At 42.8% G+C, this 15799-nt stretch overlaps 1 protein-coding gene across 1 annotated transcript in view; it reads right to left on the reverse strand.

The window, feature by feature from the left end:
* The window catches only part of RAB31 (RAB31, member RAS oncogene family), a 66751-nt gene that overhangs the window by 37271 nt on the left and 13681 nt on the right, over window positions 1-15799 (reverse strand). The window contains exons 2-3 of the mRNA XM_039548690.1: window positions 2423-2502; window positions 246-327 (exon numbers count right to left, since the gene is read on the reverse strand). Of these exons, the coding sequence (XP_039404624.1) occupies window positions 246-327; window positions 2423-2502 (162 nt within the window). The remainder of the gene's footprint in view (window positions 1-245; window positions 328-2422; window positions 2503-15799) is intronic.

The following is a 15799-nucleotide window of genomic DNA, read 5'->3' on the forward strand; positions in this document are numbered from 1 at the left end:
GGCAGACAATTCACACCATGGTTTAGGGTTTTTTTTAGGTAAGTGGTATGGTCAGCCTGTCTCTGCATTCTCCCCATCCATGAAAAGGGAACCTACATGGTTGGTGCCTGCTGACCACCTGCATTGCAGAGCCTGGCAAAGATTCAGGAGGTTGATACTTACAAAGTCTTCTGAAGATGAAAGGTTTAGAAAAAGTACATCAGAGAGACCAGGATAATAAAAGCGTTCTGCAAACTGATACTCACCCGTTCCTGACCAGCTGTGTCCCAGATCAGAAATTTATGAAGCTCATTCCCACAGGGCACAGTTTTAGTCATGAAGGATGCTCTGAAAAGGAGAAAGAAAGAGAAATGTGTAACTTAACTGACACTATGAATATGTAACCTGTAGACTCTAGTGAGTTCTGCTGGATTAGACTGCATATGGGGAAAACCCCAGAACCTTGATAAAATGCCTGCAGAAGTAGAAGTCTCCCTTTTCTCAGACAGGGCATATGCTACCTATAGATGTATTTTTTAAAAGAAGGGAAAAGCCTATGAAGTTCAGAGGGCACTTTGTTCATGGATCTAGGAACACAAATGCTCCTGCCATTTACATGTGGCTTCTGCTGCTTGTTAGCTCCATCTTCTTGGCGATATGAACCCGAGAAAAAGGCAACAGACAGCATCATGTGCCACTTCTCACTTTAACATATGAGACTGGATCACCAGGGAACAGAAAAGCCACCTGCTGGAGTGCACGTGGTAAACAAATGCAAGAAAGTTGTTTTCCCTTTCAACTGGGATGAATAAGTCTTTGTAGTTTCTTTTATTTTCCATAATGTCTATGTTTTCAAAGCTTTTTCTTTTATGAAAGGTTACAAATGTACAGGCTTTTCCTATATTACAGCAGTTCATTTGAAAGCTGGTAGGACTGCCAAACTCTGGCAGATTTCTATTGTTCCCATCCTATCTGGGTACTGCTGAACCATTTTTGTTGTGGTAACATTTTTCCTGGCCCATAAAGATGCATTTGATACAATGCACTGTTGTTACAAAAGCACCAAATGACATCAAATGACATGTGACTGAACAAAACACTTCCTGAGAATGATATACCGGAGTTCTCATATACAGCCATCTGCAAATTGCTTGAATTTAACAATGCTGCATTGCTTATGAAAATACTAAGGAGGAAAAAAAAAAAGGCAGCATTTCTTTGGTTGTTTTCAGGGTGTGTTCTCTCAGTTGTCACTCTCCTTCTCAAACCAATAAGCAACACTTCACAGCTTCAAAAACAGGAACTTTATAGATCCACAGTGGTTACTGTTGATTGCAAGGATTATATATTTTAAATAGTTGAATAACTTGGAAGAAAAAAAACCCCGTATCTGTGTAGACAAACAATATCACCTGTGTGAAACTAGCCTTCACATTTTAATCTCCTAATGGAAAAAAAAATCCCTTTGGTTTTCATAATTACGATAACAGAGGAAAATTGTTTTCCAAATTGAGCTGAAGGCATTTACTTAGCAACAACAACTACTTGGGGAAAAGGGCTGCTAACAGTTTAGAAGTAAAGAAAAACCCACTCAAGTTGCCATCAATTCCTTCACTGCAAACAAGTATCCTTCAGCCAGTAATTTTATTCATGACATGCTTCCTTTCTCTTTGTCCATTTTTCCCTATCCATTACATTCAGGAATCCAAAACTGTCCTGGAACTTCTACGTGCAGCTTCCAGCTGAGACTCCTCCATGCACTGAAAGGCAGAGCTTCAGAAGGTACCATTCAACCCTCTGAACAACACAGCAACCAATACCAATCCTTCACAGACGACAGATGAGCCCTTTCCCCCCAAATTCCTCCTTTCTGTACATTCCATAGTAGCTTCCTTTCCCATAAGAGATCCATAACTTTAAAAATTTTCCAGGTCGCACTGGACTTGGAAGATTTGTCTCTAGGATACTAAAAGAAAAAAAAAACTGAATTAGAATCTACTACAGGACTATTGGGATTCTGATGGTCTGATATATGGAAGCTTAGTATTTTTTAAAGAAGCAGTATAAATTAATCATACTTAGTTTAAATTGCATTGTCCCTATTTTAAGAAAGGACAATGTGACACATCCTAAACTTAGACAGAAGCCCATCCATATGTGGAAACAGACACTGTCCATGTTCCAGCAGAGCCTACCAGGGCACTCAACAAGGATACCTGAAGGGCTTCCCATGGTCTTCCTGCCATTACTCAGCTTCGGGATGACCTGATCATTGTGCAGATCACAGCTTCTTGGGTTGTGCGGTTTTGGTTTTTGTCTTGTCAAGAGCTTCCCACTTTGGACTGTTTTGGCTGTAGGACCTTAGGACTTAAATCACTCAAGGATCTGATTTGAAACCTCACTGACCAGTGAAAACTGAAGTGATATTATATGTGGTACTTACCCAATAGTAGGACTAATATTATGATCAAAGTGGTCCTGGACAAACCGACAAACGATGCTCGATTTCCCAACCCCAGTATCCTGAAAATCAAAGAAAGCATGACAGTGAGTCATGAAGTCATATCTAGGAGACCCTAGATGTCAATACTTCACTTGATTATTTTCAAGAATTAATATTTGACTCTTTCTTCCTGTCTTGTGGCAAGCGGGGCACATCACACATTTCAGAAGAAAAGTGAGGACATGTCCTTTTCAAACATCAGCATTGTGAGTGAATATCCCTGGCCCTCTTCCCAGGACTCCCTTCTCTCCAAGCCTTCTATTTTATTGGGTGGATTTTATATTCCTGTTGCAAGTTACTGCAGTCCATCCAGCATGGCCATTTGCTTGTACAAGCAAACCCCGTGCTTTCCAACACACGGCGCATTACCCGCAGAGTCAGAGAAACAATCTCATTCAGGCCTGTTGCAAGGCCAGCCCAAGCAAGCTTCCAAAACAGACTAATAACACCAACATTTTAGCACTCTGACAGCACTGATTTAGTGGAAATAACCTTTCCATAGCAAGATGAACAAGCCCACTTGGTGGAAACTTTGCAGAAGCTTTGGGTGGTTTTGAAAAGGTAGGAATACAAAGATTTGGATCCCCAGAGATGTGCGGCTCTCCCTGTGCATCCCATGTTAGAGGATTGCAGTGAAAGAGCATTACTTTAAACACAACACAGCTTACTTTCTACACTGCAACATGGCAGGCTGATTCCATTTGCAGGAATAGTTTGTTGGTTTTTTTCTTTTAATACACCAAATCAGTAGGGAAAAATAAGAGCAGTACAGCACCAGAATAAAATTCAAAATAACCTGAAGGGGTAGGAGAAAACTTGCAATCATGCAGAAATACTATTTTAGGCATTTAAGATACAAACAACTTCCCTAAAATGCAGCATTTTTCAGTCTGTCTGTTTTTGCCCAAAGCCTTGGATGGTAGGTAGAACTCAAATTATACAGAGTATTATCAAGAAGAGGAATAACAATATTGCTAAGTCTTCCAAAGAATTGCAAAGAGCCTCCTTAGAGACAAAAAGGATGCCAGGAAATCGATCTTGACCTTTCCAAGACATTAACAATGACAGCCCAGGGTCCAATCTAACTCATTAAACAGTCAATAGAAAGTTTTCTATTAATTTCATTGAAGTGATTGCAGAACTACCAGACTGTAGTTCCATTTGTATCCACATTTTAAGATGACTAATTTACACAACACTCCTGAAAAATGCCAATACAATAGTTTGTTAACAGCACAACACACATAACTATATATTTTTTAAAAAGCAGCTTTTGCCCCCACGTAACTACACATCAAAAATAGCACTTCTGCCTCTCCTATAATCAATTTTGCGATACGTTGTCTTCTTTTTGAATAAGAAAGAAAAAGAATGTCTGTATTTACATTTCCTTTCACCACTCATACATGAAACTATATTGTCACGCCAAAGTCTACAGACAGCACTTATTAGAAAACTATCATTTAAACTCTCATATTTAATTCAAAGCTGTCCTTAGTCAGCTTAAAAGCCATAATAAATGCTCATGCTACACAGACAGTTGTTTATCTACTCTGTTCAATCAATAGGAAAAAAAGATCAAAGAGAGGAGCAGTGTTCATAAACACCACTGTAGCCTTTGATCAATAGCAGTAACACATCCTGTTACTATTCCCAAATTTTGCTTTCATTATCAATTCCAGCTGATATTGCTCTATAATTACTACACCAGGATGGCAGAACACAGTAAAAAAAAATAAAATTAAAAAACTCCTCTGCCCTGAAATTGAGGATCTAATTCTTTTCCCAGATTTTAAATGGTGCAGAGAAACTAGAATTACCACCCACTGGTTGCGAGGAATTACACGTCCCTCTTGTGGGGACAGCATTTTTTCCACTGTGTTCGAAACTAGACATTGGTTCCGGTGACCTGATGATGCTTTAGTTTCATCTGCTTCCTCCAGCTCCCCTGACGGGTCACTCAGAACTGCAGCTGCAATTACAAGAGGAGCCTGGTCTCTGGCAGGGACGTGACATCCACAAGCATGGATTAAAGCTTAGCTCATTTTCCTGGAACCTCTTCATCTTTCAGTTCGTGGCTCTGACTAATGTTTCATGATAACGTTAAAGGACCTTTCAAAGTTTCTATTCCTTTTGCATCTCACAATGAGCACAGTTAAACTTAAGCATATGCCAGGCACACCAACAGCCCTCCAGAAGCCTAAAGGCTTTCTTACCCTTTGCTCCTGCAGTTGCTTGCACTACCAAGAGGGTTAAATATACCCCTCGAGTAACTGGAGTGAAACCAATGGGCTTGGACCACAAGCAAACCTGCTTTTAGGACAAGCACTGCTGCAGCCAGTGGCTGGTGCTTTCCAGAAGCCAGGCAATTTATTGCACCAGGGGGGTTCAGTTGAAACAAGCACTCCCAGCTTCCTTTTGTTGCCTGGAGGATGCAAACCACCATCTACCAGAGTATAATTAGAGCATAGAGGGGAAGGAAGTAAAATAGAAAAGGCTTCCTACTTAAGGCAGTGATTATCATTCCAGCATGGGATTTAAAACTACTTAGACAGTGTTCAGTCCATGTTACTGAAAATTGTACTGACACCCATCAATCAAGACATTCACCTGCCTGAAAGCAAAGCAAATCACAGTGTATAAACATTATACAACAACTTGAAAACAGCTAATGACACCTTAACTTTTACTGACAACAGGGAACTATCTTTCAAGTCTCTCACAGAAGACAAGGAAAGCAGAGTTGTTGCTTCAAAGAAGTAGAAAAAGTGTTTGCTTCTCAGCAATGCATTGAAATTAAACCTCCTTGCTAAGGCTGTATAAACCTTTCCTGCAACCATCTGCTTTGTACCTTACTATATGGTCTTGCTCTACATAAAGCCATTTTTCTAACATCTGACGGGGATGATCTGCCTTGTTTTGTTCTTTTTTTTAAAGAATTATAGAAGATTTTTCAAGCCGCATGGCTGGGTAACATTCAGGCATACAGAAATTTATTTTTCCAGTTCTCAGAGTTCTGCTATTACACCCTCTAATCTCTTTTTCTGTTTTGTTGTACTTGATGTTGGTGTACATGTGACATCAAACATACATGAAGATATAACATCTTGGCTTATGCAAAAGGTCACGGCAGCACCGAGCAAAGTGGATTGAACAAGTTTCAGAAACTGAGAACATGCCCTCAAGGAGTTATGTTGACACTCGAAGGAACAGATCCTGCAATTCTTCAGAAAAATCCTCATTCACAGGAAACCCAAGGGCTTCAGCACTATACTCATTGATTCATCACGATAAAGAGCATACCAACCCAGGAAAGAAGGGGCAAGAAATTAATAAATAGAAAATAATTATTGTGAATCAAGGTTTTCACAAGTCACTTAAGGAACCAACTACATATTTTGCTTTTCTCCTTTTCCTCTTCATAAGCCTCCTAGCACACTTACAAAATATCAGTTACAAACCACATTGTAGCGAGATAAGCAAAGTGGGTGGTGTGGGGAGGAAGGAAAGAGGCAGAAATGTAATTCACAATAAGTGAGGCACAATTAATTAGTTCACCAGAGTAAGTAGCTACAACTTCAGAATCTCCCCTGGTCAGCAAAATGGATTTAAAAATCTGAAACTGTATCAGATGTTTCTGATAAAGAGAAGGAACCAATGCAAGCATGACTAATTCCAGATTTTTACCCTTTAACCTCAGAAAATACATTCTCTGTTCTTTCAAAATCCCTTACCAGCAGACTTAGGTGTGAGGAATTTAAGAGCACCAGAACGGAGACCAGAATGCCACAGAAAACAGGGTTTCCACCCACACTCCTGCTCCCGGGGAACCACCCCACTTGGCTCTCCTCAGCTCTCATTACCGTAAAGGAGATGAGACTGTATTTCAAGCTAGCAGCATTACAGGATGCTGGCAACTCATTTGCAGGCAAACAACAACTGAGCTGCTGATTTCTTCTGGCTGATTTGCAGCAGCTTACAGGGAGATAAAAAAATAAAGCAGAAAAAAATAGTTTAATATGAGCAATATATTAAAAAAGAAAACCATTTTCCCGTTACAAATAGGCATTTGGTATATTCCTCTGTCTATTGTTCCAAACACATTTATCCCAGCAGAAAAAGCTAATGCAGAAAAATTTAGTTCTTTAATTTAAATCTGGATGTCTCATTTACATCTTTGCACATAGGGCCTAGTCCTCCAAGCACTTTTCCAAATTGGAGGCATCTATAGTACCCTGTAAACACATCCCTGATTAGGCTGTTAGTGTTAAGCCTTGATATTATAATAGCTTTTAATACATTCAGGGTCAAGCCCTACTGTGCTGAGTAAATTAATCTCTTAAAGTCTTTTTTTTTTTTTTTTTTACATCTAAAATGGAATGAATGTTGAATTCACAAAAAAATCCACACATATCATGACTGGTGACTAAACAGCAGCCCTGTAATTATGCACACTGCTGCAAGAGCTTTTTTAGTCTTGACTATGCAGAGTCTTTTTGTGCTATGTTAACACACAGGGCTTCCCAAGTATGTGTAAAACTAGATAAACCATATAAAAATCCTTTTACGACTCTAGGATTTTGAAAATACAAACCAAACAAGAACACTAGGCAGCACTTCACATGAGGAAATGGCACCCTAAGAATGAACATACTGAAGAAACTGCCCTCTGTCCCTTCCAGTTGCAAAGTAAGGAAAAAAAAGAAAAAAATAACATCTGGCTTGTAACCACCACAGATCTCATGACTAACTTCCCATTTCAGCTTTAAAGGAAGGTTGAGATACACCACAAAAATCTGCATTAAGAAGCAATGGAGAACTGACCTCTATATAAATAGGGATCCCACACACAGCTCCTTCGGAAGGAAGCTTTCTCAACAGCTTGGACAAAGCCAGGATTCAATCAAATTTACAGTCTGAATTTGTAAAAATGTTTAAAAATTAAAAATGTCTGTCCCTTCAAAACATTTCTCACAATAACTAAGAGTCACTGAGACATGAGCTACAGACAGGTCTCATTAAATCTGACAGGGTTTAACATGAGTTAGTATTACAGATCGGAAGAAGAATGAGCCCTAGCAACCTGGAGGGTATTAATACTAAGTGCTCAAAAATCCCCAGGCAAAGAAGATGTTATTTCAATAATAATATGAGAAACATTTGGACCTGACAAGTCTTTATCCTTTCCCATAAGCCAGAAACTGATTCCACAGCTCATGCGGCTTCCATCAAATTCAGCAGGACTTCCCTGCATCTCACAGCAGGAATGCATCTGCTCCTCAGAGCCCATTTGTGTCAGGCTCCCCAAAAGCTGACCTACCAACCACCCTTGATGAAACATACAGAACATCGGGGTGCAGTCAAAAAGCTGTCCCACTATCCTGGAAGATGATCTGCTCAGAGAGGATGCTGGCTGCTCCTCGTTGTTAAGAGAAGCAACAATTCCTGGCTCCCTGTTACATATTCACACCACCAGACACTCTTGGCTGATTCATTCCTAACTGAGAAATAACAGAGGAGCCAGTTTATGCTCAAGATTTCCCAAGTTAAATTCCACTTTTTGTTCTACTCATTTGATTCCTGCCAGTGCTAGTGCAGAGAGGAAGGAGAGGTCCTTGTCTTGCTCAGAGCAGAGCTTTCACTGTTGAAGAATTAAAGATGTACAGTTGAAAACACTTGACTTGGTATGAAATTACGAAAAAGGAGAAAACTGTCCTTTATTATCAGTGCATTTGATATTTTATATACCAAAAAAAGGCACTGAAAACCTTTGCAACTGGCCAGGCAAACCTGAGGTAGAAAGACGGAGTTTAAACTTTAGGGGAAGAAAAATAATCAATGAGTCACAAAAAAAATACAAATGCAGAGAGACCATTCATTCCAGTAGCTCTGTAAAGTGCAGCTGGTTTTGACTTGGCAGATCACCTTCTGCACATTTAAACAGCTCTTCTTTCCACTGTCAGAACTGGCCACGCTTTTGTTTTTGATTTACGGTTGAATCACCCTGGCCCATTCCCATTACCCTCAGCAGGACTTTGATGGAATCTGAAAATTCACAGCAGTGTAATCGCATCTCGAAACTGCTAAATGGTTTGCATTTCATTAGCTATCATCAAACAAATTGCAAGGCCTGCACTGTAAAGTATAGCTGGGCTTTAGCAGTAATGTAAGCACAGCTCTGGTCAAGCCTGGTGTCTAGGAGGAATGTCACTCCTCGGGAAAGGTCTGGCATGCAGCACTGAGATATCCAACCTGCATCTTGAATGCTTTCAGGGTTGCCAGCTCTTAACCCAAAGGCATGTGACATGGTGAGGCTGAGTACGGATTACGGCTGTCTTTTAAATTCCAGTGGAGGTAAAAAAGCAACAAGCTGAAAAATAAATTAAAGCTTTGCAATTTCTAGCCTGCTTTAGTCCTCTATGACTGCCTTTAACATTTTAATCATTACTCAGATGATCAAATGCAGGTAGCATTGCAATACTTTCCATGTCTTACTAATCCAGTTACAGCTGCTCTGGAAGGCTGTGACAGGCAGCTTGAAACACATCTGAAACTGCCTTTGGATTTTTATCAACTGTACGAACATACAAGGAAGAGTTATGCACAACAGATTCCTGACTGCACTTTCCAAGGGCAGTATTTTAATCCAAGAATTACTCTACCCAATAAACTTTTTGCTAACCTTAAACACATCCTCACCCCTCCCTGTGTTTGGGTATCACTTTCAGTTGTCTGAAAACATTGCTGTAAGGAGAAATACTTTGCAGGAGACTGAGGTTCAGAGACACCCCTGGGACCGAACTGCATCTGCCAAGTGTCAGGCTTGTCCCAGGGAAAGTGAAGCCATGCACTGCGGAGCGGCGTCTAGGAAGAAGTGCAAAAAGCTTCTCACCTTTCTTCAGTTTTTCCATCTGCAAGATGTATCAAGTGAGCAAAGCTATCACTGCATAACTGCACAGATGAAAATACAAGAGCAGCTCTTAGACTCACACACTGGCTCTCAGCTGCTTCACCAACACAAAACTGCCCGAGGCTTCAGCCTGAACCGAAGGGATGCAGGTACAGCTGCTCTGAAGCCTCACTTCTGCAGTCAAAATACAGGCATCTCATTCAGGTCACTAATGATTTCTGTAAATTCCAATTTTATGGCATTATACCACCAGTGACCTTCAAGGAATTTCTGCAAAGATCTGGGGGAATACTCATCTGCAAAGTAAATTTTTGAAAGGGAAGAACTAGGACCAGAGTTGGCCCCCAGAAGGGTAATTTTGCTATCATGCACTTTCTGGAGTGAAGGGTACTTGCCAAATAAACACCACCACTAGTATTGAATATTGGAACCCAGTCGCCCACGATCCCAGCACAAACACATGTACCTCACTGCAACTCTATTTCGAGAGGGAGGATGGCCAGCACTGGCCTCCTCTGGTGGGTTTATCCTGGCTGGATTCTGCAGTGTCTCACTTCAGTAGGAACCACCACAGCTCTTTTGGACCCTGTGTGAACTTTACAAGAACATCCCTATTTGCACTTCCCTTTGTTGCATTCCCTTATTTAAACTCATGGTAGCAAAGGTATCTTTTAAGTCAGTTGGTATATTGCTCCCACTAAGTTAGGATGACCTATGCTAACTCCCACACAGTAAAAAACCCCACACATCATTTCTAATTGCTTCCAGGCCAACACTGCTGTTGCAGAGCACAAATTAGCTACAGAATCAAGACTTTTTCCTCTGGAGCACATTAGAATTATATTAATTCCCTCTACACTTAAAAGTGCAGCACTTGTTCTACCCACAATCAGGTCAGTCTTGTTGTATCAGAATGCAATCCTTCCTCCTAGTGCTGCAAGAACTGCATTTGGCACAGGAATTCTTGGCTCGATTATTCTCAGATCACTAGCTGTTATATGAAAATAGTTATTTGATTTTACCTTGTAACAGCATTATGGGGATGGAAACCAGTGATAATTGTAAAGCATTCAGGCAGTACAGTAACAAAGAGCTATTTAAGTGGTCTAAGATAGTCGAGCGCTGAGTTTGTTTGGTATTTAGATGCGTCTTCAATACCTCCTGTATACTTCTACTGGCTGTTTTAAAACAGGAAAACATTTACCAGTCAGGGCTTAATGTATCTGGCTCCCTGTGGTGGGCTGCTGCTGCCTGGAAACCAGGTGCCCACCAAAGCCATCCTATCACTCCCCTCCTCAGCTGGGCAGGGGAGAAAAAATATAACAAAAAACCTGTGGGTTGAAATAAGGACAGGGAGAGATCACTCACCAACTACTGCCATGGGCAAAACAGACTTGAAATGGGGAAATTAATTTAATTTATTGCCAATCAAATCAAAGTAGGATAACGAAAAATAAAAATTAAAACACCTTCCCCCACCCTCCCTTCTTCCTGAGCTTAACTTTATTCCAAATTTCTCTACCTGCTCCCCACCAGAGCATTGTCTCTGCCTCTCACTCCTCCTCAGGGGAAGGACTCCTCACATCCTTCCTCTGCTCCAACCTGAGTCCTTCCTGTGGGGTGCAGTTCTTCACAAACTGTTCCAGCATGGTCTCTTCCCATGGGGTGCAGTTCTTCAGGCACAGACAGCTCCAGTGTGGGTCCCCCATGGAGCCACAAGTCAGGCCAGCAAAGCTGTTCCAGTGTGGGCTCCTCTCTTCATGGGTCCACAGGTCCTGGCAGGAGCCTGCTCCTGCATGGATTTTCCATGGGGCCACAGTTTCCCTCAGGCATCCACCTTTTCCAGCATGGTCACCTCCACAGGCTGCAGGAGGATCTCTGCTCCACCATGGACCTCCATGGGCTGCAGGGGCACACCTGCCTCACCATGGGCTGCACCCAGGCTGCAGGGGAGTCTCTGCACTGGTGCCTGGAGTACCTCGTCCCCCTCCTTCTCCACCGATCCTGGAGTCTGCAGAGCTCTTTCTCTGACATATTCTTACTCTTCCCTCTGGCTGCAATCTGCTTGTGCAGTAGTTTTTTCTGTTTCTTAGCCACTACCACCATCAGTGATGGACTTGGCCTTGGCCAGTGTTAGGTCTGTCCTGGAGCCAGCTCGCATTGGCTCCGTAGGACACCTGGGAAGCTTCTGGCAGCTTCTCACAGGAGCCACCCCTGCAGCCCCCCACTACCAAAACCTTGCCATGGAAACCTAATACACCTCTGAATGCAAAACATCATCTGATCCCTTCTCTTGGTTTGTTTTCCTTCAGTCCACATCCATTAGCAAAACATATACAGTGACCAACCGCCTGCTTCACCCCAAAGCTGAAGGGAGTCTACAGCCCTGGCCACTGCTGTTCCCAACCAGTTCCCAAAGCCAAATGCCTGCTGCCTTACCAGGTTTGGTGCCCTTAGCAGTGTGATTATTCAGCGTGTGGTTTCCTTCCACATACATCCTGCACACATCCTCCTGTAGAATTAAATTCAGGCCTGCAAAGCTGCTCCAGCATCTGCCATGCCTGGAGCCAGAGAATGCAGTCCTACTGGTCCTGGTGATTTGTAGGCTTCTTTGGAGTTATCAAGTTTCTTCACAGTCACAGGTCCCCTTCACCAGATCCCAGCCCAGTTATCTCTCAGAGACAACAAAAACCCCTAATGCCCAAGTTGCAAATACACTTTTTAAAATATTTTGCTACATCCTTTTCTCTCTTATAGACAAAACAGAGTATTTCCATCCCTCTCTCACTCCCAGACTGCAATACTAGTTACAATCTCTTCAACTATCTACTGTTACCAAAGACATACCCAAAGATCCCAAGCAACACCAAACTGTAAAGTACAAAAGCAAGCACTGATAGCCAAAAGCACTTTATCATCCTACCAAAGCGATGTGCCTGGCCAGAGATAAGACAGACTGAAGAGCAGCTAATGTCTTTATTGTAGCTAATGCTAGCAAAAAATTCACTTTGCCAGAGACATTGATATATTAATGTGTGTAATATTATATAAAACCAAAGACTTTCCTAGAGTGTTTCCAAGATAATTGGCATTATTCTGCTATCACCACTAGGGCTCCAATCCCAAGCTCTTTATGCTGGGTTGATGGCATGGAGAATTGTAGCTGCAGCCTGAAGAATCACAGAATCATAGAAAGGGACTGCAAAAATCATCTACTTCCCAGCCACCTACCATGGGCAGGGACATCTTTCAACAGACCAGGTTGCTCAGAGCTCCGTCCAGCCTGGCCTTGAACACTTCCAGGGATGGGGCATCCACAGCACTGGGCAACCTGTTCCAGTGCCTCACCACCCTCAGAGTGAAAAACTTCCTCCTGATATCTAATACAAACCTACTATCTTTTTGTTTGAATCCATTCATCTTTGTCCTGCCACAACATGCCCTTGTAAAATGCCCTCTCCATCTTTCTTGTAGGCTCCCTTCAGGTACTGGAAGGCTGCAATTAGGTCACCCTGAAGCCTTCTCTTGGCTGAACAATTCCAGTTGTCTCAGCCTTTTGTTGTATGAGAGGTGTTCCATCCCTCTAATCATCTTGGTGGCCTCCTCTGGACTTGTTCCAGCAGATCTGTGTCCTTCCTGTGCTGGGGCTCCCAGAGCTGGATGCAGCACTGCAGGTGGGGTCTCACCAGAGCAGAGTAGAGGGGCAGAATCCCGTCCCTCGCCCTGCTGCCCACCCTGCTTTGGATGCAGTCCAGGATGTGTTTGGCTTTCTGGGCTGCAAGTGCACATTGACAGCTCATGCCCAGCCTCTCACCCAGCAGAATCCTCAGGTCCTTCTCAGCAGGGCTGCTCTTGATCTGTTCATGCCCCACCCTGGAGTGATATTCATTGCCCCAGCAAAATGTTCCATGTGTCTGCTGCACATTTACTCTTCCAGGACTTACAAACTGTGCTGCTCCTCCACAACCTGCCAACTCCTTTGTCTATGAAGCTGGCACAGGAATACAAAGTGATCTTTATTTATGAGACAAGGGGCTGTGGAGGGAAAAGGACAACAGAACTATTCTTCAGAAATAAAATTAATGCTGCAGCCAACCTACCTCTGCTTTGCAATTTTTAGAGCTCACCTACTCTGGTAAAAAAAAACAACCAACCAACCAAAAGCCAACCCAAAACCCAAATCCATATTCTAATTCCAGTATTTATGCTTAATCACTGCATCTTATCATACAAAGTGCAAGCTAACCACAGTGCTACACCACCATGAGCAACATGGACAGCAAAGATAACAGCATTTGATTGTTGCTAATATTATTTAGAAACTGCTTCCCCACATCAAATTTCCAGCTAACTCTCTGTGTCTTTTCTTACGCCCTTCCTTCCTCTTTGCACACAAGTTATCAAATTCAGAACAGCAGCTGAACTGCCAAGAGAAATGGAGGATTTTAAATTGAAATCAAAGAGCAGAATCTCAATCAATTTCTTATGCCCTTGACAGCATGCAGTATGGGAGGCTGCAGAGAGAGAATTGCTTAGCCTGGTGAAAAGGAAGAAGGAACCTGAAGTTTATTTGCATTCCTTCATCTCAAATGGTGGCTTTTGGGGGCACTGGCTATTCACTTAAGAAGCTTGACTCCGTGTTTTGAACTGCCTCTACAGTTTCAAGTAGGAGCATGATCTTTATAAAAACCAGCTGCAAATAAGTTGGTATCAATCTGGCTGGCTAATAAGATGAGAGGATGAAAGAAGAAAGAAGAAGAGCACCTTTGAAGGGTCACAGACACAAATCTCCTTTTGGACTAGCAGCACATGCCAAGGAGTGAGCAAAAATCCACTGGATTGCACGGGATTCAACAGGGGACCCAGCAATACGAAGCCCGAGGGTATCCTTAATGAGACTTGCTTATGCTTCACACTGCAGTGAAGCAGCTTTTGAGCACAACAGTGTGGTCACAAGCTGTGTAGAAGCAGTCCAGCCTTTGGGGGGCCTCATTGTCAAACAAGGCACTGGCTTATAAAGTCACAGAAAACAACTCTGCGTCAATAAAACTGACTCAAGACTGAACCCGTGGCAAGAAACAAGACCCCTCGCACTACCTGACACAGCTGACCACCAAAGAAAGCTCCATCACAAAACCAAACACCATCAAACCCTTCTGCAAGGGCCGGGCTGTGCTGCAATGCGAGGCAGGGCATTTAAGTGGGCAATAGCACCACCTGGTGACTCCTGGGACTACGGGAGGAGGGAACCGGGTCCACTTGGCCATGCTGAGACGGGAGCAGAGGAGAAAGGGCCACTGAGTGAATTGCTCACGTGAGTTGGGAGTCAAAAGCCTGGGTAAGGAGGGAAAGAGGACAGCATAATGAAGTTCCAAGAACTAGAAAGGTGAGACAGACAGAGACAGAAAGAAGAGTGCCTGAGCACCTTCCCTTGGAATTCCAGGTATCTCCCACTGCTGGTACCACCTTGCGGAGCCCAGTGTGGCAATGGGTACTGTATGGCAAAGGCAGCTTCAAAGGAATGCCCCTATCGCACAATTAATTTATTGTATTAATGAACAAAGAAAGGAAAAAACCCACAAAACCCCACCCAAACCTGCACACTATCAAAAATGTTGTATGCCACAGAGGGGAAATTTTTGGGTTAATTTTTAGGAGACCTATAGCTATGGGACTTTATGGAGTCACTATCATCCAAACAAGAACTGTACCTCTAATTGCCTTTTACTGACCACTGGATCATAGGATCCTCCTGACCACGGTATAACACGGACCAGCAGATAAACCCACTAAACCCACCCTGACAGGTGCTCTGCAAGTGGTAAGAAAGCGTGTTACAGAATCACAGAATGGTTTGGGATGAAAGGAACCTCAGAGATCATCTAGTTCCATCCCCCTTGCCATGGACAGGGACACCTTCCACTAGATCAAGTTTCTCAAAGTCCTGTCCAACCTGGTCCTGAACGCTTCCAGGGATGGGGCATTCCCAGCTTCCCTCGGGGACTGCACACCCGCACTCCATGGCATGCTCTCCTACCACCCCAGCTCACCCTAATGACATCTCCCTGCTGCCAGTTTGCTGATTTCCCATCTGAGCTCCATCACACACACTTAAGCATGACCTCTCCAATGTTCACCACTTCATTTTTCAGGTGAGGATGAAAAATGGGCCCTGGTTTACCACAGGAACATTCCTGCTGGTGGTGTCACAGATGGGTCACAGTCTCCCCATCAATGAAGTAGGAACTAAAAGCCAACTTCCCAGATCTCTCCAGCAAGTCAAACCTCGACTGGGAGGAGCTAAATAAAGCTGAAGTAAAAATAAATTAAAACTGCAAGTCCAGCTTTAATGCCTATGCAATTTTATTAATAGTAATGCCTGGATTTTGGCAATTCCAATTGTCAGA

This window comes from Corvus cornix, chromosome 2 (genome assembly GCF_000738735.6).
Source record: "Corvus cornix cornix isolate S_Up_H32 chromosome 2, ASM73873v5, whole genome shotgun sequence".
NCBI lineage: Eukaryota > Metazoa > Chordata > Aves > Passeriformes > Corvidae > Corvus > Corvus cornix.